The sequence below is a fragment of the Bos grunniens genome, chromosome 14 (genome assembly GCF_055505025.1).
Source record: "Bos grunniens cultivar Pamir isolate PY7600 chromosome 14, Bosgru_T2T1.0, whole genome shotgun sequence".
NCBI classification, from domain to species: domain Eukaryota; kingdom Metazoa; phylum Chordata; class Mammalia; order Artiodactyla; family Bovidae; genus Bos; species Bos grunniens.
In genome coordinates, this window is record NC_141178.1 from 48928385 (window position 1) to 48954760 (window position 26376).

General features: G+C 41.4%; 1 protein-coding gene across 7 annotated transcripts in view; it reads right to left on the reverse strand.

Moving 5' to 3' along the window:
• The window catches only part of SULF1 (sulfatase 1), a 198344-nt gene that overhangs the window by 32472 nt on the left and 139496 nt on the right, over positions 1–26376 (reverse strand). For all 7 annotated transcript variants that reach the window (XM_086335453.1, XM_086335456.1, XM_086335450.1 and 4 more), the window contains 5 exons: positions 20003–20153; positions 18897–19072; positions 17123–17251; positions 16796–16852; positions 15898–16027 (listed from right to left, as the gene is read on the reverse strand). In XM_086335453.1, the coding sequence (XP_086191579.1) occupies positions 15898–16027; positions 16796–16852; positions 17123–17251; positions 18897–19072; positions 20003–20153 (643 nt within the window). The remainder of the gene's footprint in view (positions 1–15897; positions 16028–16795; positions 16853–17122; positions 17252–18896; positions 19073–20002; positions 20154–26376) is intronic.

Consider the following 26376-nt stretch of genomic DNA (forward strand, 5'->3'; position numbering starts at 1 on the left):
AGAAGTCATTGACAAAAATGCCAATTATTTCCTGTACCACGGACTCTCTGAACAAGTCATAGACCCTATTAGATAGAGTAATTAGCTAAAGGCTTTGAAAATCTCCTTAGTGGCAAGCATACTAGGAATTTTAATGAAATGTAATTACCACACGTGGGCCACAGTCATTTTAGTGTTCTATATCATGGCAATTTTTATGGCTGAGCAATAAAACCTGGAAATAGCAGCAACTCAAATGGTCATCTTACTTGGAGAGTTTATAGACGGAGGTGGAGAAAGAGAATTTTTAAAGGAATAGCTCTGAAACCTGCTGCAGATCATTTACATGCTCCTGGTAATGAGATGGTTTTCCAGTGCAGAAGAGTTGCTGGAATCAGATAAGAGCGTGACTTCAGGTAAGGCTAATGGGACCTGAAGTACATGCCCCTCCTGAAATACAGATGTCACACTGCCTCGCTTTTATCTACGCTCTTGGACTTTTTTGGTAAATCGGTTAATGGCCAAATCCAGTTTTCTCCATCTTCTCCAACCACTTACTCCTGCAAATTCCTTTCCTGCTTTCTGGGACAACATCAGTTCAACCCTCCTCCTCCTCCGTCTCTGACGTCTTAGTCTGTGTTGATAATTTAGCACATTCATTCCACAAATACTTCCGGACATCTACCATGCGCAAGGTGCTCGATAAAACTATTTCAGTAATTCCAAAGTTATATTATTTCATGTGAGCCTTTCCAACTATGCTGAAACTTGGGATGAAGGGGACGGACCAAGCCTCATGCATGAATCATTCCCTGAGTTTAACTCAGCATTTAATCACTCTGTTTAGTAACTGTGTCTAAGTGCTTTGGATGGGTTATATTGGGTTGACCAAAAATCTTATGGAAAAAAATGAATTAACTTTTGGCTGAGACAATATATAAGTGAAGGTAAGACACACCTGAGGAAGAAGAGAAGGTTGGCTCTTTTGTTCAAAGAATCATGTGTGCAGCTGTTTGGCTAGAATCCAATCTAAGGGGAGATGTCACATTATCATCACCTATTAAACTCTTACTTGATACCAGGTACTGGTCTAAGGTGTTTTATATAAAAATTTATTCATTTAATTTCCACAATAACCTAAAGTGCTATGCTGTGCTTAGTCTCATCCAACTTTTTGCGACCCCATGGACTGTAGCCCACCAGGCTGCTCTGTCCATGGGGAGTCTCCAGGCTAGAATACTGGAGTGGTTTGCCATACCAGGGGATCTTCCAGGGGATCTTCCTGACTCAGGGATCGAACCCAGGTCTTCCACATTGCAGGCGGATTCTTTATCGTCTGAGTCACCAGGGAAGCCCAAGAATACTGGAGTGGGTAGCCTATTCTTTTTCCAGGGGAACTTCCCAACCCAGAAATTGAACCAGGGTCTTCTGCATTGCAAGCAGATTCTTTACCAGCTGAGCTACCTGGGAAGCCCAATCTAAAGTACTACCATAATTCATTTATTAGAGTAGGACTTTGTAGCACTGAATATCACCTATCTTCTGCCTGGGACCTGGGAATGGCATTTCATACTCATATTGATGTGGCTTATTGGAAAAATCTGGACTTTCAAGCTAGAAAAGCCCAATTTGAATATGTTAAATTTATCACATTGCTAGATACCAAGGGAACATTTCGTGCAAAGATGGGCTTGATAAAAGACAGAAATGGTATGGACCTAACAGAAGCAGAAGATATTAAGAAGAGATGGCAAGAATACACAGAAGAACTGTACAAAAAAGATCATCATGACCCAGATAATCACGATGGTGTGATCACTCACCTAGAGCCAGGCATCCTGGAATGTGAAGTCAAGTGGGCCTTAGAAAGCATCACTACGAACAAAGCTAGTGGAGGTGATGGAATTCCAGTTGAGCTATTTCAAATCCTGAAAGATGATGCTGTAAAAGTGCTGCACTCAATATGCTAGCAAATTTGGAAAACTCAGCAGTGGCCACAGGACTGGAAAAGGTCAGTTTTCATTCCAATCCCAAAGAAAGGCAATGCCAAAGAATGCTCTAATTACCGCACAGTTGCACTCATCTCACACGCTAGTAAAGTAATGCCCAAAATTCTTCAAGCCAGGCTTCAGCAACACGTGAACTATGAACTTCCTGATGTTCAAGCTGGTTTTAGAAAAGGCAGAGGAACCAGAGATCAAATTGCCAACATCTGCTGGATCATGGAAAAAGCAAGAGAGTTCCAGAAAAACATCTATTTCTGCTTTATTGACTATGCCAAAGCCTTTGACTGTGTGGATCACAATAAACTGTGGAAAATTCTGAAAGAGATGGGAATACCAGACCACCTGACCTGCCTCTTGAGAAATTTGTATGCAGGTCAGGAAGCAAGTTAGAACTGGACATGGAACAACAGACTGGTTCCAAATAGGAAAAGGAGTATGTTAAGGCTGTATATTGTCACCCTGTTTATTTAACTTATATGCAGAGTACATCATGAGAAATGCTGGACTGGAAGAAACACAAGCTGGAATCAAGATTGCCGGGAGAAATATCAATAACCTCAGATACGCAGATGACACCACCCTTATGGCAGAAAGTGAAGAGGAACTCAAAAGCCTCTTGATGAAAGTGAAAGTGGAGAGTGAAAAAGTTGGCTTAAAGCTCAACGTTCAGAAACCTAAGATCATGGCATCTGGTCCCATCACTTCATGGGAAATAGATGGGGAAACAGTGGAAACAGTGTCAGACTTTATTTTTGGGGGCTCCAAAATCACTGCAGATGGTGACTGCAGCCATGAAATTAAAAGACGCTTACTCCTTGGAAGGAAAGTTATGACCAACCTAGATAGCATATTCAAAAGCAGACATTACTTTGCCAACAAAGGTTCGTCTAGTCAAGGCTATGGTTTCTCCTGTGGTCATGTATGGATGTGAGAGTTGGACTGTGAAGAAGGCTGAGCGCGGAAGAATTGATGCTTTTGAACTGTGGTGTTGGAGAAGACTCTTGAGAGTCCCTTGGACTGCAAGGAGATCCAACCAGTCCATTCTGAAGGAGATCAGCCCTGGGATTTCTTTGGAAGGAATGATGCTAAAGCTGAAACTCCAATACTTTGGCCACCTCATGTGAAGAGTTGACTCATTGGAAAAGACTGTGATGCTGGGAGGGACTGGGGGCAGGAGGAGAAGGGGACGACAGAGGATGAGATGGCTGGATGGCATCCCTGACTCAATGGACATGAGTCTGGGTGAACTCTGGGAGTTGGCGATGGACAGGGAGGCCTGGCGTGCTGTGATTCATGGGGTCGCAAAGAATCAGACACAACTGAGCGACTGAACTGAACTGAACTGAACTGATAGAATGGGCAGCAAGTCAGTTACACCATCAAAAATTTTTTTTTTTTTTTTTTACCATCTAAATTTTTATAGGGTCATGAGCAGTAGAGGTAACTCATAGGAAGAACTCAGCACATGGCAGGTACTCAACAAAGGTAGCTGCTATTACTATTATTATTTTTGCACACACACACTTTATTATTTATAGAAATTTACCTAATGGAAGCTTCATGAGAGGTAGTCATTTTTAACGGGGATGAGTATTGGGTTAGGGATCTGAGGACCTCAATTTTAATTTTCTTTTGCTGCTAACTCTATGGCCTAGAGCAAACTGCAGCATATCTTTGTTCTTCCAGATTCCACATCTGGTAAAATAACACTTATTCCTCCTGGCTTCAAGGATCTGTCATGAGAATAAATTGTTGACCATTTTTGGAGTTCTGAAGAAAAGATGCACTATAGGAATCTGAAGCAGAACTATTATAGATGACCTTTAACAATGCCTACCCAGTCCTTGGGCAAGTCACCCTTCCCTGGTTGTAAGCTGTCTTAAATATAGTAATTAGTGTTTCGTGGGAAGGTTGCAAGCTTCGAATCACACAGATCTTGTTTTGAACAGACTTGTCACCCTTCTAACTGTGAAAATTTGGTCAAGTAACTTTCCCATTTAAACCTCATATTTACAATGGGCATAATATCTATTTTTAAAGAGTTTTCAGGTGAAAAAATGTCCCATGTAAAATGCTTAGGACAGTGACTTCCCTGGCAGCTCAGTGGCTAAGTCTTGCGCTTCCAATGCAAGAGGTGTGAGTTCAATCCCGGTGGGAGAACTATTAATAAGATGCCATACGCCATGAGTTGTGACCCAAAAAAAAATGTTTAGCATAAGTATTAGATGATGATAGAATTCTGGGTACTTCCCTTTCCTGAAGTAACCACTTGAGGATCATTATAGTTTCTATGTTTCGAATTGTATATATTTCTCAGATTGATTAAGAATGCCCTGTAAACTTATTCAGTAAGTGTTGTCTTACTAAGTATTTAGTAAGACACTTGGTCGTATCTGACTCTTTGCAATGCCATGGACTGTAGCCTCTGTCCATGGAATTCTCCAGGCAAGAGTACTGGGGTGGATTGTCATTCCCTTCTCCAGGGGATCTTCCTGACCCAGGGATTGAACCTGGGTCTCCCAAATTGGAAGCAGGTTCTTTACCATCTGAGCCACCAGGGATGAGTATAAAAAATCTTATTTATATAACTTATACCCATTTTCATGAGTAAGAAAAAAACTGGTGACAACTTTTTCGAAGGTACACTGCAATGAAAGCTTAATTTTATATACATATATGCACATGCATTAATTCTGTTATTATACTCCCTATTACATGGATTTGGCTCTAATGCAGGTCGGATTATATTCTCTAAGATGTAACAATGATATACTAATTTTCTATAACCTGGTTATCTGTTAACCCAGTGCCGACATCATGGGAAGCAGTTACCTGCATGAGGACATGTGTTTAGAATTTTCACCTGGGATTATTGTTGTTCAGTTGCTAAGTTGTGTCTGACTCTTTGTGACCCCATGAACTGCAGGACACCAGGCTTCCCTGTTCTTCACTATCTCCTTGAGTTTGCTCAAACTCATGTAGGATGAATGTAGGCAAATGGGTAAAAGTGGTCAAAATATACAAATTTACAGTTATAAAATAACCTCCTGAGGGTGTAATGTATAGCATGGTAACTACAGTTAATAACAGCCTAGTACATATTTGAAAGTTGCTAAGAGAGTACATTTAACAAGTTCTCAGTACAAGAAAAACAAATTTTAACTGTGGGGTGATGGATGGTAACTAGACTAATTGTGGTGATCACTTTACAATATATACAAATATTGAATCATTAAACTGTACACCTGATACTAATACAATGTTATATATCAATTATACTTGAATTAAAAAAAGAGTTTTCATCTCAACACTGAGGAATATGGCCATATAAACATCCTTGTTCAAATTGCTACTAGCTCAAGTTATTTTCAGACTTTCTCACAAACATGAAATAGAGTTATTTGTGCTGAAGATATTTATCTCCTGCTTTCTCTGAGATGGGGTGAAACAGGATGGGGCAGGGGTTGGAAGGGGGAGGGAAAACCAGAAAAAAGATAAAATGTTTCCTCCTTTAGATTTTAATGTGAATAACCATTTGTAAAAGTCGCTGTTGGAATGTTGGAAGAAGTATGGTTCTTGCAAACCAGGGAAAATAAGATTGGTGAACTGACCTTGGCTAACAATCAAGAGCCAGTATTTGTTGAGTGCTTGCTATGTGCTGGGGACTCCTGCGATACATTTAACTCCTACAGTCTTTTGCAGCAACCCCTGGAGGCAAGTACTATTTTATGCCCATGTCACAGATGAAGAAACTGAGGCAGAGTTAGGTTAAGTAATGTGCCTGCAGTCACATGCTAAGCAAACAGCTTGGATGCAATCCTGGTCGATGAGGACACCGATACAAAAGGGGAGTGGTTTGGGGCAGAATGTGAGGCTGCCGATAGGTTGAGGGAAGGACCTTGGGAAGGCGAAGGTGAGAACTAACACGCAGGAGAGAACGTTATGCTTGAGACACATAGACACTGTTATGCATGAACAGACAACTAATGAGAATCTGAAAAGACCCTGATGCTGGGAAAGACTGGAGGCAGGAGGAGAAGGCAGGATGAGATGGTTGGATGGCATCACTGACTCGGTGGACATGAGTTTGAGCAAACTCCGGGAGATGGTGAAGGACAGGGAAGCCTGGAGTGCTGTAGTCCATGGGGTCCCAAAGAGTCGGACACGACTCAGCAACTGAACAACAACTTAGCCGATTCACTTTGCTGTACAGCAGAAACTAACACAACATTGTAAAGCAACTATATTCCAATAAAAATGAGTAAGAAACAGAGAGACAGAGGGAAGAGGGGAACCTGACCAGGGTGGGCACAGTGGGAAATGAGAGAGTATGAATTAAATAAGCTGGGATCACATTATGCAGTTGATGGGAAAAGCGTCTGTCCTCAACGTTTGTTTCTGAGTTGTTTGGAGCATTACTAAAGATGGTTTAACGTTTAACCCTGTGATTTGTGTTCTGAAAAAGGCAAAGAAGCCAAGCACCTAGGGAGATGACCGGCCATTCGGCCTCATCCTTCAGTGCAGGCTAAAGAGAGCAGGAGACTAGCCTTCCATATTGAGGCTAGTTGAACTCTCCCTGTTGAGATGAGAGTTGAGCCAGAGGATGGCATCTGGAGGCTCCATATTTCTGGCCGATTTCTCTGGAGCTCAGAGAGCCAGGGCAAGGGGAGGTGGGGAGGGGATGGCCACAAGCCATGTTGTGATCTTCACCAGGGCTCAGCGGGTTTCTGGAAACAGGCAGTGCATTTCTGGCACACTAACAATTCTAGCCAGACCTTCCTGGCAAATGCCTTTTTATTCCTGCTCTGCAGCTGGTCACAAAGGGTCAGAGGGACCTCTGGTCAGAGGGATAATTTTTGGATGACAGCATAGATCCTGGCACTAAACCAGTTTACACTCAACAGGCTACATTTTAATTTTCTTTGCCTGATGCTGAGGTCTTTTCAGAATTTTAACAGATCTTTGATTTTGTATTGATACAATAGTAGAAAGGCAAACTAAATTACAAAGATGCTGGAATTCAATGATTTAACAAAAGGACATGCCATTTGCTCTATAAAAAGAAAACAAGTTGCTTTTTTCCTCGTAAAGGACAGAGAATATATGTATAAAATGAACTTCAAAATGGAATGCCCAGGGAATTTCTCTTTTATGTAACTCCTATTTAAGAAATCAATATCTATACCTAGAAGAGGAACAAAAAATGACCACCCTCCCCCAGCATGAATGGTTTTCAATCTTGGCTGGTCAAAGGAATCACCCAGGAGCTTGAAAAAACAAAACAAAACACTGCCACCTGGGCCCCATCCTCAGGGATTCAGATTTAATGTGTCTGGGCTGAGATTCGAACATGGGCATTTCCAAAGGTGCTTAAGTGATTCTAATCTGAGGTCATGGTTGAGAGTTGCTACCCTAGATGCTGTGAGGGATTCATGGAGGCAAATGCCATTGACAATTTCAAGCAGAAAATCTACTGTCTTACATTTTTGCAGAGGCAGGATGTTCTGGGGAAGAAAAGATTTGAACATGAAGTGAAGAGATGCAGGTTTTGACATTGGGTTGGTGGCTTAAGTTTTCTGGATCTAAATTTCCTTATTAGGAAAAGGATACCACTTGATCAGAAGATTTCTAAGCCTCCTTCCAACTTTGACATTCTTAGATTCCAGATCTGTGGTTTGTAATGCTGTTAAAAAACACACATGCCTTGACCATCCCTGCAGACATGTTCATCTGATTGGTCTGGGGCAAGGCTGGACATCCGTATTTGCAAAAGCTCCTCAGGTGATACTGATGTGCAGAAGAACTGAGCATCACTGATCTATGTTCTCCATTGAACCAACTTCAGATGAAGCTGAGCTTGTACATGACTGTGTGCATGCATGTGTGTGTGTGTGTGTGTGTATAGTGTGCACATAAGTAAGCGTGGGGGTGTCACACCAGCTGAGAGAGTGATGGGAATTCACACTCAGCCTTGTATTAACTCAGAAACATGGAAGTAACGCTAACACATATGTCCATGCTGTCTTAATTACTCCGTGCTGGTTGTTTAGTTCACATGATGGAGACGTGATGCCAAATGTCTGGGATTCTGGCCCATTTTCGTTCCCTATTGGCTTCATAGGAATGAAAACAACAGGTAAGATGGCCTGGAACAATACTCACACACTACTTTAAAGCTCACCTAGAACTTTACATACATGATGGCACTTTATCCTCCCAAGACACAGATCAATTTTCTTTCCAGAGACAGAACATCCAAGACACAGGAGAAACCGTCTTCTGAAAGAACATACAACTGGAAGGGAGTGGATGCCAATATTCTAACCCAAACTTCTGAACTTCACACTGCTCCTTCTTTTATTTACTCCACTTCCTGAATCCACATTGACCGTACCAAACCATCCTAAGAGACCAGACATGGGGTCTGTTGGAGGAGTGAGGGGAAGGCACTATCTTTTGGGGGATTAGGAGTGAAGAGAATCAGGCTAATGGTGCTGATTTTTCCTCTACATTCCATGGAGAGTCAAACCAAGGGTGTTCCCTTTGAAGGAAGGCAGCTAACCTTGGTGAGAGCAAGAAAAGCAGGGCACAGGCCAGGTGTAAAACCCATGTCAAGGAAAGAAAACCCAAGCAAGTCAGTTCAAGACTTGGCTGTCATCTTGATCCTGAACAGTCTCATTATTCTGGACTTTTTCTTCCCTTCTAAAAGCCAATGATATAGTAAATAAAAAGACAATCTTCAGGGACTTCTCTAGTGGTTCACTGGTTAAGAATCTGCCTTCCAATGCAGGGGACATGGGTTTGATCCCTGGTCAGGGAGCTAAGATCCTACAACCTCAGAGTGACAAAGCCTGCATGCCACAACTACTGAACCCTTGCACCACAACTGCAGAGTCCGTGGCCACAATGAGAGATCCTGCATGGCACAGTGGAGATCTCATATGTCGAAACTAAGATCCAAAGCAGCCAAGTAAATAAATAAAAGGTAACTTTATTTAAATCATTATCATAAATAAATGATAATAAATGAAAATTTATCATTTTTTAAAAAAAGGTAATCTTCAAAGTAGAGCCAAAAAGAAAGAGCAAAAAACCGACATACAAAGATTCTATAGAATATAACCAAGCTATGTCAGGTTGGACTTATAGGTTTAATAACTGCCTTGAAGAGGCTCAAAATTTTCTCAAAGTTCTCAGCTTCTAAAGGCATGGTTTGCCACCACCTATAGAGAGAAATCACCATTGTGCCGAGTGTAATTCTTTGCCCATTAATTCAGGCACTTCTCAAAGAGATCATTGCTAATGTTCTTATATACTTATGTGAAAGTGAAAGTATTAGTCACTCAGTTATGTCCAATTCTTTGTGAGCCCATGGAACCTGCCAGGCTCCTCTGTCCATGGGATACTCCAGGCAAGAATACTGGAGAGGGTTGCCATTCCCTTCTCCATGTGATAGAAACCAAATTCAGAGTGATTAACAAAGCAACAGAGGAAAATTCCAGGGAGCCACGCATGAAAACATTTCATGGGGGCAAAATGCGTTTAGAAAACTATAAAAAAAAAAGCAAAGTGAAGTTTTTAACATAGTTGGCATTTAGCAAATGAGTGAAGAGCTGGGGCCAGTAATCTAGTTTATGCTGTGTTGGCCCTTGAGGACATAAATTAAAATTTCAGCATGAGCCATATAGAGAGGTTTGCAAAAGTGTATACTGAAAGGTAGGCCATGAACCTTATCTTCAAAGGGTTATAAGTCTCTCCACTTAGCTGAAATAGCAACCAGATCACTAATGTGCATGAGATATATTTAACACTGAACATTTCCAACTCCTGAATAGAAGTAAAATTAGTCTATTGAGGCTGCCTCATAAAAATCGTTTTAGAGCTACAAAACAATTCTGAGGTTTTAGTCATAATACTACTTGGAGCTTCCACAAGAAGGATTTGGAGACTTCAAATTAAAATATAATGAATAGGTCTAAGCTTCTCCACTAAACACTTGAAAATTAAGGCTTAGCAGAGTGCTATGAAGCCTTGGTTTTATCCCTTAATTCAATAGCCCTCCCTCCTCACCTTTTTCCACTTCAAAGAGATTCCTGTGTACAAAAAGACACAAGGAAATACAGAGCGGATGAGGGTCAAGTAGTTTATTATGAACATCTATTCAATATGGTTAGATGCCATATAAAAAGCATATAAGAAACGAGGCCATTTCAATAATAACTGGGCTACCCATTTTATGAGTCTGATACCTTGAACTGGTGTTGGCTAGTTGTGTGACTATCCAGAGGTCAGATTAAAAAAAGGAAAGAAAAGACAGAATTGAACTTCTCTTCCTCTTGTTAAAAATTTACCTTGGAAGGCATAAAGTGGCCCAAGTTTTAGAATAAGACAATTTATGGATTCCCAGATTGTAAAATGAAAATGACTATGCCTCTCTTGACAGGGGTGATGATTAAATTGAGCTAATGTGTATAAAACACTGCATACAGTGCCTTACAGATTGGGAGTTTGGGATTGACATGTACACACTGCTATATATAAAATGTCTTTCCATAAAAAAATAAAAGATGTGTTAGGCTCAGCATATTAACAAAAGGCAAAAGCTCAATAAATGTTATTTTTTCTCTTTCTTCCAATTCTGTTCTAAGTTGTAATGACTTAGGCAGAAATTTAGTCCCTCTCATCGTGACATAGTGTTTTTCTCCCAGCTAGCATAGATTTCAAGCAAGAGTACTTAAATTAGTTTGTGTTCCTATGTTCTCAGTTTCCTTAAAAACAGGTCTGTGTAGTGGGAGACTTTAATACCCGACCATGGATAGACCTATGGATAGACCAACTAAACAGAAAATTAACAAGGAAACACAAACTTTAAATGATACAATAGACCAGTGGATAGACCAACTAAACAGAAAATTAACAAGGAAACACAAACTTTAAATGATACAATAGACCAGTTAGACATAATTGATATCTATAGGACATTTCACCCCAAAACAATGAATTTCACCTTTTTCTCAAGTGCACTTGGAACCTTCTCCAGGATAGATCACATCCTGGGCCATAAATCTAGCCTTGGTAAATTAAAAAAAACTGAAATCATTCCAAGCATCTTTTCTGACCACAATGCAGTAACATTAGATGTCAATTACAGGAGAAAAACTATTAAAAATTCCAACATATGGAGGCTGAACAACATGCTGCTGAATAACCAACAAATCACAGAAGAAATCAAAACAGAAACCAAAATATGCATAGAAACGAATGAAAATGAAAACACAACCCAAAACCTATGGGACGCTGTAAAAGCAGTGCTAAGGGGAAGGTTCATAGCAATACAGGCATACCTCAGGAAACAAGAAAAAAGTCAAATTAACCTAACTCTACACCTAAAGCAACTTGAAAAGGAAGAAATGAAGAACCCCAGGGTTAGTAGAAGGAAAGAAATCTTAAAAATTAGAGAGGAAATAAATGCAAAATAAACAAAAGAGACCATAGCAAAAATCAACAAAGCCAAAAGCTGGTTCTTTGAGATGATAAATAAAATTGACAAACCATTAGCCAGACTCATCAAGAAACAAAGGGAGAAAAATCAAATCAACAAAATTAGAAATGAAAATGGAGAGATCACAACAGACAACACAGAAATACAAAGGATCATAAGAGACTACTATCAGCAACTATATGCCAATAAAATGGACAACTTGGAAGAAATGGACAAATTCTTAGAAAAGTACAACTTTCCAAAACCGAACCAGGAATAAATGGAAAATCTTAACAGACCCATCACAAGCACGGAAATTGAAACTGTAATCAGAAATCTTCCAGCAAACAAAAGCCCAGGACCAGATGGCTTCACAGCTGAATTCTACCAAAAATTTAGAGAAGAGCTAACACCTATCCTACTCAAACTCTTCCAGAAAATTGCAGAGGAAGGTAAACTTCCAAACTCATTCTATGAGGCCACCATCACCCTAATACCAAAACCTGACAAAGATGCCACAAAAAAAGAAAACTACAGGCCAATATCACTGATGAACATAGATGCAAAAATCCTTAACAAAATTCTAGCAATCCAAACCCAAAAACATATTAAAAAAAATCATATATCATGACCAAGTGGGCTTTATCCCAGGGATGCAAGGATTCTTCAATATCCGCAAATCAATCAACGTAATACACCACATTAACAAATTGAAAAATAAAAACCATATGATTCATCTCAATAGATGCAGAGAAAGGCTTTGGCAAAATTCAACATCCATTTATGATAAAAACCCTCCAGAAATCAGGAATAGAGGGAACATACCTCAACATAATAAAAGCTATATATGACAAACCCACAGCAAACATTATACTCAATGGTGAAAAATTGAAAGCATTTCCCCTAAAGTCAGAAACAAGACAAGGGTGCCCACTCTCACCACTACTATTCAACATAGTTTTGGAAGTTGTGGCCACATCAATCAGAGCAGAAAAAGAAATAAAAGGAATCCAGATTGGAAAAGAAGTAAAACTCTCACTGTTTGCAGATGACATGATCCTATACATAGAAAATCCTAAAGATTCCACCAGAAAATTACTAGAGCTAATCAATGAATATGGTAAAGTTGCAGGATATAAAATCCACACACAGAAATCCCTTGCATTCCTATACACTAACAATGAGAAAACAGAGAGAATTAAGGAAACAATTCCATTCACCATTGCAACACAAAGAGTAAAATACTTAGGAATATATCTACCTAAAGAAACAAAAGACCTATATATAGAAAACTATAAAACATCAGTGAAAGAAATCAAAGAGGACACTAATAGATGGAGAAATATACTGTGTTCATGGATCGGAAGAATCAATATAGTGAAAATGAGTATGCTACCCAAAGCAATCTATAGGTTCAATGCAATCCCTATCAAGCCACCAATGGTATTTTTCACAGAACTAGAACAAATAATTTCACAGTTTGGATGGAAATATAAAAAACCTCAAATAGCCAAAACTTGAGAAAGAAGAATGGAACTGGAGGAATCAACCTGTCTGACTTCAGGCTCTACTACAAAGCCACAGTCATCAAGACAGTATGGTACTGGCACAAAGACAGAAATACAGATCAATGGAACAAAATAGAAAGCCCAGAGATAAATCCATGCACCTATGGACACCTTATCTTTGACAAAGAAGGCAAGAATATACAATGGGGAAAAGACAATTTCTTTAACAAGTGGTGCTGGGAAAGCTGGTCAACCACTTGTAAAAGAATGAAACTAGAACACTTCCTAACACCGTACACAAAAATAAACTCAAAATGGAGTAAAGATCTAAACGTAAGATGAGAAACTATAAAACTTCTAGAGGAAAACATAGGCAAAACACTCTGACATAAATCACAGCAGGATCCTCTATGACCCACCTCCCAGAATATTGGAAATAAAAGCAAAAATAAACAAATGGGACCTAATTAAAATTAAAAGCTTTCACACAACAAAGCAAACTATACCGCTGCTACTGCTAAGTTACTTCAGTCGTGTCTGACTCTGTGCGACCCCGTAGACGGCAGCCCACCAGGCTCCCCCGTCCCTGGGATTCTCCAGGCAAGAACACTGGAGTGGGTTGCCATTGCCTTCTCCAATGCATGAAAGTGAAAAGTGAAAGTGAAGTCGCTCAGTCGTATCCGACTCTTAGCGACCCCATGGACTGCAGCCTACCAGGCTCCTCCATCCATGGGATTTTCCAGGCAAGAGTACTGGAGTGGGATACCATTGCCTTCTCTGAAGCAAACTATAAGCAAGGTGAAAAGACAGACTTCAGAATGGGAGAAAATAATAGCAAACGAAGCAACTGACAAATAATTAATCTCAAAAATATACAAGCAACTCCTGTGCAGCTCAATTCCAGAAAAATAAATGACCCAAATCAGAAAATGGGCCAAAGAACTAAACAGACATTTCTCCAAAGAAGACATACAGATGGCTAACAAACACATGAAAAGATGCTCAACATCACTCATTATCAAAGAAATGCAAATCAAAACCACAATGAGGTACCATTTCATGCCAGTCAGAATGGCTGCTATACAAAAGTCTACATGCAATAAATGCTGGAGAGGGTGTAGAGAAAAGGCAACCCTCTTACACTGTTGGTGGGAATGCAAACTAGTACAGCCACTATGGAGGACAGTGTGGAGATTCCTTAAAAAACTGGAAATAGAACTGCCATATGACCCAGCAATCCCACTGCTGGGCATACACACCAAGGAAATCAGAATTGAAAGAGACACGTGTACCCCAATGTTCATTGCAGCACTGTTTATAATAGCCAGGACATGGAAGCAACCTAGATGTCCATCAGCAGACCAATGGATAAGAAAGCTGTGGTACATATACACAATGGAATATTACTCAGCCATTAAAAAGAATACACTTGAATCAGTTCTAATGTGGTGGATGAAACTGGAGCCTGTTACACAGAGTGAAGTAAGCCAGAAAGAAAAACACCAATACAGTATACTAATGCATATATATGGAATTTAGAAAGATGGTAACGATAACCCTGTATGCAAGACAGCAAAAGAGAAACAGATGTATAGAACAGTCTTTTGGACTCTGTGGGAGAGGGCGAGGGTGGGATCGTTTGGGAGAATGGCACTGAAACATGTATATTATCATATGTGAAACGAATCACCAGTCCAGGTTTGATGCATGATACAGGGTCCTCGGGGCTGGTGCACTGGGATGACCCAGAGGGATGGGAGCGGGAGGGAGGTGTGAGGGGGGTTCAGGATAGGGAACACATGTACACCTGTGGCAGATTCATGTCAATGTATGGCAAAACCAATACAATATTGTAAAGTAATTAGCCTCCAATTAAAATAAATAAATTTGTATTTCAAAAAAAAGGAAAGAAAAAAAATACACAGAAATTGAAATAACATCCCCTCCCCAAAAAAACAAAACAAAACAGGTCTGTGTTAATTCACCGCACGGTAATTCTTTAGTTCTTATTGGTAACACTTGGTGTTCTGGGTAGCCCTGAGTTCTCTACTTAATATTCTATAAATGAAGAGGATTGAATCTAATGAAATATTTGATGTCAGTAACTTTGTGAGCACAGGTAGAAACAATAAACGAATAGAATATGGTTTCCCTTTTCATTCCTCAACCTTGGTCACAGACTCTGTCCTTCTCTCCGGGTTAGATGACATCTGATCCTACTCCAGGGTGTGGAAACCCAATCATGGCTCTTGGGGTGGTTTGCTGTCCAGAGGCTCAGTATCTGCCTCAGATCTTGATTAAGCTATCTCTTGACACGTCCTGATCACCTGTTAAGAGGGGTGGGGTTTTCTCCTTAGATGCAAACAGTCTCTGAACTTTCTAACACAGGACTATCCATTTCCTAAGTCTGATATCTTGAACTGATGTTGGCTAATTTCACTAGAAGCACCATCTTTTTTAAATGGAGAAAGCCCAAGCAGTGATGAGGAGACCCAGCTGGGACCAGTCAGACATTGCTCAGTCAGTGGAAAGGGGTTGCAGTGAGCACTCCATGACTGCTATGAAAAGCTTGCTGCTGCTGTTGCTAAGTCGCTTCAGTCGTGTCCAACTCTGTGTGACCCCATAGACGGCAGCCCACCAGGCTCCCCCATCCCTGGGATTCTCCAGGCAAGAACACTGGAGTGGGTTGCCATTTCCTTCTCCAATGCAGCAAAGTGATAAGTGAAAGGGAAGTCGTTCAGTCGTGTCCGACTCTTCACGACCCCAAGGACTGCAGCCCACCAGGCTCCTCCATCCATGGGATTTTCCAGGCAAGAGTGCTGGAGTGGGGTGCCAATATGTACATTATCTGACATGTTGCAAGTCTTTACATCAGAAATGGAGAAGCAAATGAGTGATGGTACAGAAATGCTGAGTCACTCACCTGCCCGGGCTGTTCACAGGCTGTCTGGTACCTGGCTTGCTGGCACAGTTCTTTGACCCTCTCATATTTAGGCAAGTGATTAGACTGTTGGATATTCTTGTTTGATTCCTCTTTCTTACGTAGAAATTTCCTTTGACAGAAAAAGAAAAGCTTATGTGAGAAGTGATCTGAAATGACCTTCACTGTGACGCCTGTCTTTTTTTTTCCTTCCCTGTCACATGACTCCACACTCTCCAAAAAGCAATAAATAGTTATCAAGTCTCTACCCACAGGAGCCCAACATTTTATGAGTCCTTTGGGAAAATTACAAGCTGGGAATTATGAAGATGAGAGATCAGGGAAGGAAAATCACTTCCTTCAAAATCTTCATTTCAAAACTCTGAGCATAAATGTTCAGCTTTATAGGCTCAAAGTTCATTTTTGTTAAAAAGCAATGATAGAAATGTTTTTCTCTTGCCTAGGGTAAGCATGGAGAAAAACAAAGACAATGGACATTACAAATAGAAAGGAGAAACCCAGAAATGACTCTGGAACAGTTATTAATACAATCTCATCTATTTGTCTATTCAAAACTAGGAAAGGCACATAAGGAAAAGAAGTGGAAGGGCATCAGGCAGAACCTGGAAGGGATAACTGAGAAAGTCAATTAACCGGTTCATTTAGGAACTGAGGTGGACACATGCTGTGGGAATCCACGGCCTCATAAAGACTGTGGTCCCATCTTTGCAATTCTGACTCAGCCATCATTACTCTGCTGGCCAGAGGAGGATGAGTCTTATGACTAGGTTTACGAAATCCACACGCTTAGTAAACCAAAATAAGGGGGAAAAACATTCCCAGCAGGGAGAGCTGCCCACAAAGACTCGTTCCCAGAAGCACCCCAGGAACCAATAATTACCCTCTTTCCACGAGGAATGTATCACGCCAAATTTTGACCTTCTTGTTTGTTCGAAACCTGGAAGCAAAGTAATAATATTTACTGTTGGCACTGGGACACTTTTCCAAATGGATCTGTGCTAACAGTTTATTTAAAGCAACACCCCTCGCTTCCCGCAGACCAGGACAGCATCTCCATCATCACGCCATTCACAAACAACGGAGGAGGTGCTCAGCTCAAGGCGATCCCCGGGGGCGGAGGGTATTTTGCCTCCACTTCTGTTGGCTGCTGGCTGGCTCTGGGAGCTGGTGTGCTCGGGGCTGGCTGAGGGGAAGGAAACTGACGCACCTGTTACCTGGCTTTTCCTGGTCCAGAAGTTTGAGTACAGACTTGCCGTCTATGTCAGGAGGTGCGTCGAGCCCTGCGATGTCCAAGATGGTAGGGGCCAGGTCAATGTTTAGAACGATCTGTGGGACTCTGTAAAGGGACAAGATGGTTATGCCTGGGCCCCAGCACCAGTGGAGGGCCCCACCAGGACTGTTTTTCCCATCCCAGTACTCCCTGGCCTTCACTGCTTCGCAGCTTCTCATCTGGTTGCCTAGGAATGGTGGTTGATTCTGGGAGGTACCTGAGTGCTCAGCCACTGGGACCAAGAGAAAGACTGACTGTCACAGGGGTCAGGCTGGAGACAGGCTTGTCCCCCTGAGTTCTGGCCACACCTCAGACAAATTGTGGCCTGATGTTTGGCTTTTGTAGGCTATGTATTTTCTTCTGAAACCTGAGAGTCCATCACTCCTCTGTTGAACTAGGGCTTTGAAATCAATCTTCTGAAAAAGGACACAAGGTTTTTATACTTGAATTAAATGCATGCTGCCTAGCCTTTCAAACATAAAGCCTTCCAACTCTAGATCCAATGCTTCCCCAGGAGTTTCCAGCGATCTGGAGACAATGCATGTGTGCACATGACTCCTTTGCATGTGTCACCCAGTCGTGTCCAACTCTTTGTAACCCTGTGGACTGTAGCTCACCAGGCTCCTCTGTCCATGGGATTTTTTTCAGGCAAGAATACTGGAGTGGGTTGCCATTTCCTCTTCCAGGGGATCTTCCTGAACCAGGGATCAAACCCCCATTTCCTGTGTCTCCTGCATCGCAGGTGGATTCTTCACCTGCTGAGCCATCCGGGAAGCCAGGGAAAGACATAATAACATTCTCCAAAGCGGCCCTTCTTATTGCCATCACTTCCTCCCCAGCATGCACTGGAATGCAGCAGCAGACAAGCCACATAGATGAGACTCAGATTATCTGGCATCTGGGCCCCACTGCTGTCACATCCAGGATGGGGGAACTCTGAGAGGGGCGTGTGTACCCTGTCTGTGCAGCTTCTTCATTGTGAAATCAGGGGTCCAGACTGGATGCTCTTGAAGGGTCATCCCAGGTTTTGAATTCTACTTGCACTCTTTTCTTTCACGCTTTCGGTAACTGATTCATGTAAAGGATCTCATTTTACACTACACATTATGATGTGCTGGCAGGGCATACAAAATCCATTTATGATGGGAATACTGACATGCAAAGGGATGCAGTGACTTAAGATGACAGAAATGGAATTTCAGTCCTTCAGGCTTCTTTTCTTAAAATTCATTTAAAGTTCATTTAAATACATTTTAATTAAATAAAATGTATCTAAAATTATTTAAACTTTAAAGTTCTTAACATTTAATTTCCTTTAAAAATTCTTCAGTAATAGTTTTTTTAAAAAAGCAACCAAGAGGATGGCACTGGTTATCATTTTAAAAAAAGATTCGAAGAAGGTAAGGATGACATACCTAAAATCACACTCTATGTCTGTGTTCACAGTCTCATGGATTCTGGTCGGTTTGAGAGAGCTAATCATTGATACAGTTATTTTTCCTTTCTCTTGAAAGAGTAGACATTAATTTAGCATGTGGCAGGACTGGGGGAGGGGTGGGGCAGGCGGGAGGTTTTGTCTTCTAAATTATGAACCTACACTCACCCTTTTTTGTTTGGACTAAAGGAAACCAGACCCTGAGATTGGTAATCGAATTATCTCAGACATACACGAGCTATGACAGTTGAATGTTGGAAACAGAGAAATACATACGTGGATCCTGGCTCTACACTTGGCCCACGAATAAAGAAAGGCACGCGGATATCAAAGTCATATGGCATGGATTTCCCCTTGACCAGTCCAAATTGCCCGATATGGTAACCGTGGTCAGCGGTATAGATGATGTAAGTGTTCTCCAGCTCACCCGTTTCCACAAGCATATTATATAGCTGAAACACAGCACAGACCTCAGTCAGAAACAACTGTGATGGCATAAGATGACAATAGCATCGCCATGATTCCCCTCAAATCCTTTTTCCATTATTTTTAGAAGGCAAGAGTTGCTTTAATAGGGCTGACAAACATGTACATTTATACACATTTTTCAAGTTGCCTGCAATCCTGGAGGGAAAAAGTCCAGTAATACAGTTGATTCTTATATAACTTTTCTTAATCTGGCTTATTTTTGCCTATTTGAAAAAAAAAAAAAACCACACAAAACAACCTCTACCATCAAACTTTAAGGTTTTACTTTGAAAAATCCATTTTAAAGCAAATTTGACTATCATCCCTCATATTTAGTTATCAAAGATTAAAAACAGGCTACCTCTGAGCCTGATCCAGTCACATCCAGCCTTTAGGCATGTCTTGTTTGGTTTATGTTATCTGTAAAACTCAGGAAATTTCAAATACAATTTTTGTATTTCTGGCTTCTTTTAAAAGTCAGAAGACTTAATACTGTATCCATATTTTCACAAGACCAAAATTAGTTGAAGCTGAGTAGTTGTTCCTTGCGTTAGATGAGGGAGTTTAGATTTGAGTTCACCGTGATCCTCACCATGCCCTATCGCCTTATACTCTATCTACTTTAGCTATCTACACTATTTGCTTAACCCCTGAAGGTATTTGTGGTGATAACCCTTGATTTATGATCAAAGGTTTATGATTTTTGATCAACTCATTTTTGCTACTGGCTCCACAAGAACCAAGCCTAGAAAGAGAACAAGATGAGGGGGGATGATGAGTTCACAGAATACCCAGCCCCCACACTCTCGCAAAATGAAAAACAACAACTACTACAGAAGCAGGGTTGGCAAGAATGCATCTGCACAAGGGGAGCTGGACCAAAGCCCATCCCTGGGGCCGGTTCACGGGCTTACCCGTTCCACAGAATCATCCACTGACATCAAAGTTTGCAGCCGTTTGCGATGTAGAACGTTTGTGAACTCCATGTGGATGGGCAGCATGGGTCCCGTGTACTGCATAATCCAGTGTTTGTCCATATTGGGCGCATAGTTATAACTAGGAGTTCTGCAAATATCCAGAAACGAGTCTTACTATATATGCTTTTTAGTCATTTAGAGAAATAGTTCACGTTAAACGTTGTGAAATAACCATTTAGGAAAGACTTCAGACACAGCTAAAGAATTTTTCTCTCTGGTACATCTCTGTGTTTGTAAAGCGATTTCAAGTCTGCACCACCCCAGACCACACGAGTTCTCTGAAGGTGTATGGGTTCAAACTTACAAAACCAAGACTGGCAGTGAAAATCTAATTAGTTTAAGTTCATTTAGGCTCATTGAATAAAATGTGTAAAAATACCTCGAGATGATTGTGGTCATGTTACAAATTTACAGATAAAACTCAGTAATGTAGAAGGGAATGTTCTCATGGTGATGTTAACTCATAAAATTTTACTGCTAATTAGGCTATTAAATATAGTCACTAATGTGTTACGTGCAGTGATGAAGAATCATAATTTCAACACATTTTATCTCTAGAATTTACTAGGGTATTATATTGATTACTTACATATCTAGTCTCTGAATTTTTCTCATTCCTAACCTCACATATAGATATCATCAATTTATTGGATTTGTTGGAATTACAAGCAAGTCTACTACAATATACATGTTTATCAGTAAAGCTGTTCATTATAGACAAATCAATATAGGTGCAGGCATAATTTTTGCTAACTATAGGGAAGTGAGTCCTATTGTTCTGAGACAGGTGGTTTGAGCCTATATTTAATCTATAGAGATCTAAGCAGTGCCCATACTTCCCTTTGGGGACCCACAAAGTACATTACCTTCTCTTTGAAGTCTTCCCCAACTCCCTGGATCATAAGACGCTGCCACTTCACACTCCCAAAGAACATATCTATGCTAGAATATATCTATGCTTTTCACACTGAGAATTGTTTTTCATTTGACCTCTCCATCAGACTATAATGTGTTTGAACTTTCTCCTTAGCTGATAAGCCTATGAAAGTCAGTCACTCAGTCATATCTGACTCTGAGACCCTATGGACTGTAGCCCACCAGACTCCTCTGTCCATGGAATTCTCCAGGCAAGAATACTGGAGTGGGTTGCCATTTCCTTTTCCAGGGGATCTTCCCGATTCAGGGATTGAACCCGGGTCTCCTGCATTGCAAACAGATTCTTTACCATCTGAGCCACCAGGGAAGCCTATAAACATTGTTTAATAGTGAAAATTCAGTATTTACCACGGGTCAGGGACTGTGCTAAGTGTTTTGTTCACATCTACTCATTTAATTAGCTCAGCTCTTCTGGGAAATAGGTTTATCATTCCCATTTCACAGGTGAGAAAACTGAGGCTTAGCAAAGCTAACTTTCTCAGGTTAACAAAAGTAGCAGGGAATCGAACCAGGACTTGGTTCCAAAGCTCATTTGCTTTAACAAAATGAAGGGAAAGTAAAATGATGGGGGCTTCCTGCATCTGAAGCTGCTCTTTGTGTGAACCACAACTGTGCAAATAGCCAGTCTCTCAGAACAAGAGAGGCTGATAGAGGAATCTGATTACTGCTCTCTGTTCCGGGGAGAACCCTATCAGTGAAAGGTGGTGGATAATGATGACTGCAGGAGATCCTGTGACATTGTTTACATCATAAAACTAGAGAAACAGTCAATCACTGTGACCTGGTGAGTCCAGAAGCCTCGACCATGTTCCACTCGTCCCGTCATGGAGCAAATTTCCTATTGAGGAAACTTGGAGTTTCTGAGCTGCGTGACTGTACACAGAACATGAGGCTCTCTATATGCTACCTGTTACTATACATTTTCTTCCACCAGCGGATTTGCAGCGCTTCTCTTTTAGTAGTTGAAAATGCTGTTTTGGGACCATTGGCCTTCCTGTGTAGAAAGTTACCCTAATCATCTGTATGGATGCTGGCTGCTTAACGAATGCCAATACAACACTGAGCACAAGAGAAACTGTCCTTAAAAGTGCACAAGTTATGCTGAGAGGTGTCAGTCAACTTCCTTTTAAAGAGACATATTTGTAGGGTAGGTAAATGTAGCTCAATTTGCTCACCTGGAAATGGGGATAAGAGCATCTCATAAAAATCTGCTTTGAGGAACAACAAATCTGACTAGGGACTTCCCTGGTGGTCTAGTGGTTAAGATTCGGTGCTTCCGATGCAGTGGGCGTGGGTTCAATTCCTGATTGGGGAACTAAGATCCTACATGCTGCATGGTGCAGCAAAAAAAAACAATAAAAAAAACCCAAAAAAACTCAGCCTCTCACCCTCTAAAATCTTTAAACCTGTCTGTCTATTTATCTATTATCTATCTATTTAAAGTGCCCAGAACAAAGTACCTGAGTTTCCTACATAAGCCAATAAACAAATGTATTCTATATAAGGATCTGGGTGGGAAAAAAAATCCGTGACATTAAATAAACAAATTTTCAGATATCACTTGCCATTCTTTATCAGAGAAACTGTCAGCACGAACTTTCCTCTGCTCACCAAGCAGACAACTCATGAACTGAATGGTCCCATTTTTGGTCTGAAAGGGTTCTTCGTATCTCCCATTGCACCACAGACCAAATGAGACCCTTGTATTTCAGAAGCCTGGGCAGTAGGAAAGGACTTAAGCCCGGGTTTCTTATTCTTAACGCAGCATGTAACCTTACAAACAAGATTAGAGGAAGAGACTGAAGAGGAGGAGGAGAGAAGGGGGAGCTTCTAAATCCCAGAGGAAAGAGATTTTCACCGTTGGGGGGAGTTTGAGGTCAGAGAAATAGAGCAAGCTGGTCACGAAAGGTCCTTCACCACTTACTGATACGTGCCCTGAAAAAGAATATGGCTATAAAAGATTACACGGGCTTTCTTCATAATACCTCACCAGCCTCCTCTTACTGCCTTTGATGTCGGTGTGCTTTAATTTAAAAATAAATCTAGTTGACTTTTTTTTTTTTAACCACAAAACCTCAAACACAAATAAAAATTACAATAGGGAACCGAGAAGCAGGCTCATAGTGGGTAAATCGTATCTTCCACCGGTTACCTTCCAGTGCTTGGCACGGCTCCATCCACCTCGCCCTGAGGAACAGGGAAGCTCGCAGCAAATTACAAGCCTCAAATTGGACTCCTGGATTTACAGAATGACATATGTTCAGTCTGGCTTTTATTAAAAGGGAGAGTTTGGGTCTATTGTCGAAGTTGTCCTTCCTCCATCCCATTTTTTTTTTCTTTTCTCTTAATTTCTGAATATGGGAGATGACCACTCCCCCTCCAGCTCTGGGGACAAGATCCCAGGTGGAGTCTCAGCAGGAGGGGGAGGATAACCATTTGCCTTTTAGGGGAAGACAGGCTGCCACTGCTTCCCACAGAATAGCAGCTGTTCAAGGGGCCTGCAGGTGGACGGTTGGGGGTTGCTGGAATTGACAGTTGTTGAAAACTGATCTTTTGCCAAAGACCTGTGGGTGCCTCCCGCTGGTGTCTGCCAAATTCCTGGAAGATGCATTCTTCTGTCCCTCTGCCCTGTGATAATGAAGGCTTGCTGCCCTAACTAAGAATCAACTTACAGTTATTCAGACGGAGCTGGGAGCTGTTGGCTAAAAATGCGAGACACAGAGAAGCAGGTGACTGTTTTAGGGAATGGTGGAAAACCACATATCCAATTGTTCCAGAATATTCTGGAATCAGACCTGAATTCTCAGCCCAGGACTGTTGCTTACTAGTGTGTGATCTGGAGCAACTTTTTTCTTTTTCTTTAAGTCTGTGTTCCCACATATCTGTAATGGGAGCAAGAACTCCAAAGAGTTCTTGTGAGGCTTCACAGAGGCTTCAGAGGACAAAACCTGGGACCACTCATACTCATAGGAAGCTGGGAGAGAGCTTATCACATCACAGCTCACTGATGGCTGAGGCAGCCCCGAGAGGGCAGCGCCTCTTACTGTAGTCCGTTGTTCAGTTGCTAAGTCGTGTCTGACTTTTTGTGATCCCATGGACTGCAGCACTTCAGGCTTCCCTGTCCTTCAAAATCTCCTGGAGTTTGCTCAAACTCATGTCCATTGAGTCGATAATGCCATCCAACCCTCTTATCCTCTGTTGCTCCCTTCTCCTCCTGCCTTTAATCTTTCCCAACATTAGGGTCTTTTCCAATGAGTCAGCTCTTCGCATCAGGTGGACAAAGTACTGGAGCTTCGGCTTTAGCATCAGTCCTTCCAATGAACATTCAGGGTTGATTTCCTTTAAAAGTGACTGGTTTGATCTCTTTGCTGTCCAAGGGACTCTCAAGAGTATTCACCAGCACCACAATTCAGAAGCAACAATTTTTCAGCACTCAGCCTTCTTTATGGTCCAACTCTCACATCCATACATGACTACTGGAAAAACCACAGCTTTGACTAGACGGACCTTTGTCAGCAATGTGATGTCTCTTCTTAATACACTGTCTAGGTTTGTTATAGCTTTCTTTCCAAGGAGCAGGTGTCTTTTAATTTCATGGCTGCAGTCACCGTCCACAGTGATTTTGAAGCCCAAGAAAATAAAATACTCCTATTTTACAAATGAGACAGTAAAGCATACAGAGATGGCTCAGAAAGGACAGGTTGGGAACCCTGCTCCTTTCATGATGTCACACTGAACTGTCCTCTCCAACAAGCATCTCAAACTCCCATCATTAAAAGAAGTGATCCATACATTTCTTCTATCAAAAGTAAGTCCTGGGGTTTCCCTGGTGGTCCAGTGGTTAAGAATCCTCTTTGCAATGCAGGGGATGACTCAGGTTTGATCCCTGGAAGGGGAATTAAGATCGCACATGCTGCTGAGCGACTAAACCCACGTGCCACAACTAGAGAGTCCGTGCACCGCACCAAGACCCCATGTGCCGCAACTGAGATCTGACAGCGCCAAATAAATAAATATTTAAAAAGTAAGTCCCAAAGTTCGTAGCTTTTATCCTGCTTATCCTGATTTAAAATATTAGCTGCTTCTGTTTCTCACTCAGATGCCTCCCACCAGCTGCTGTGTTCCTACATTTGTTGCAAATACAGAATCAAGTCTGACCCTCCAGAACACCCTGGAGACATATTCGAAAAGGTAGAGAACTCTGACTCTTTGCTTGAAAATGGAGAGGACAAAGGATGAGATTGTCATAAAAAAGAAAAACAAACCTCAAAAATTCATGTCAGAGTGTCAGCCATGTGTGTCTGGTCTGGTGAGGCTTTCTGTGTCTGCTCAGATACACGTTTGGCCCAGAACTGTGCTCTCCAGACCGTATACTCTTAGGAATGCACCTGTAACTCTCAAAAGATGATTCCAATACTTATAAAAGGTGAACTTTCACTAGCAAGGCTTCTCTGCACATTGTTTTTCTCTAGTCATCATTTGTTCAGCGTTATTGCTCAGCGCGGGCTTCCTGGTGGCTCAATGGTAAAGAATCTGCCTGCCAATGCAGGAGACATGAGTTGATCCCTGGTCTGGGAAGATCCCCTGGAGTAGGAAATGGCAACCCACTCAAGCATTCTTACCTGAGGAACCCCATGAACAGAGGAGCCTGGTGGGCTACAGTCCATGAGGTTGCAAAGAGTCGGACGTGACTGAGCAACTGAACAAAAATATAGTTGCTCAGCACAGTATAGCTCACTGACGGATCCCTCAGACCACTGCACTTCCATGTTCAACTTTTGCCGTCAATATCAGATTCTCCCCAGGCTTTGCTTTTCTTGCTAACATTGCTTATTGACATAACAAGGATAAGATTTCTCAAATCAATCATGTCCCCTTTCTTCTTGATGGGTGGACATTTTAGGAGACTAATTCTTAGTGGCACAGAAATAGTTTGAAGAAATGCATGTGTTGCATATTAAACCCATTCTCGGGGAAACACAAAGAACTTAGCAGTTCATTTGGTACCACTGATGGCCTCTGCTGTCACCCCAAAGAAAATACATTTTGAGTATTTTATATTTGAACGTGTGTTTTCTTCATTTGCTATTAGTCTCATGGTGGTGGTGGTTTAGTTGATTGGTTGTGTCCGACTCTTGGAATCCCCCAGGTTCCTCTGTCCCTGGGACTTCCCAGGCAAGAATACTGGAGTGGATTGCCATTTCCTTTTCAAGGGGTCTTCCTGACCCAGAGATCAAATCCACATCTCCCCCACTGCAAGCAGTCTTCTGCACTGCAGGCAAATTCTTTACCACTGAGCCACCAGGGAAGCCACCCGTCTAGTCTCATACAACAACAAAAATCCTAACACTTAATATCCTTATTGGTAGCAGGAT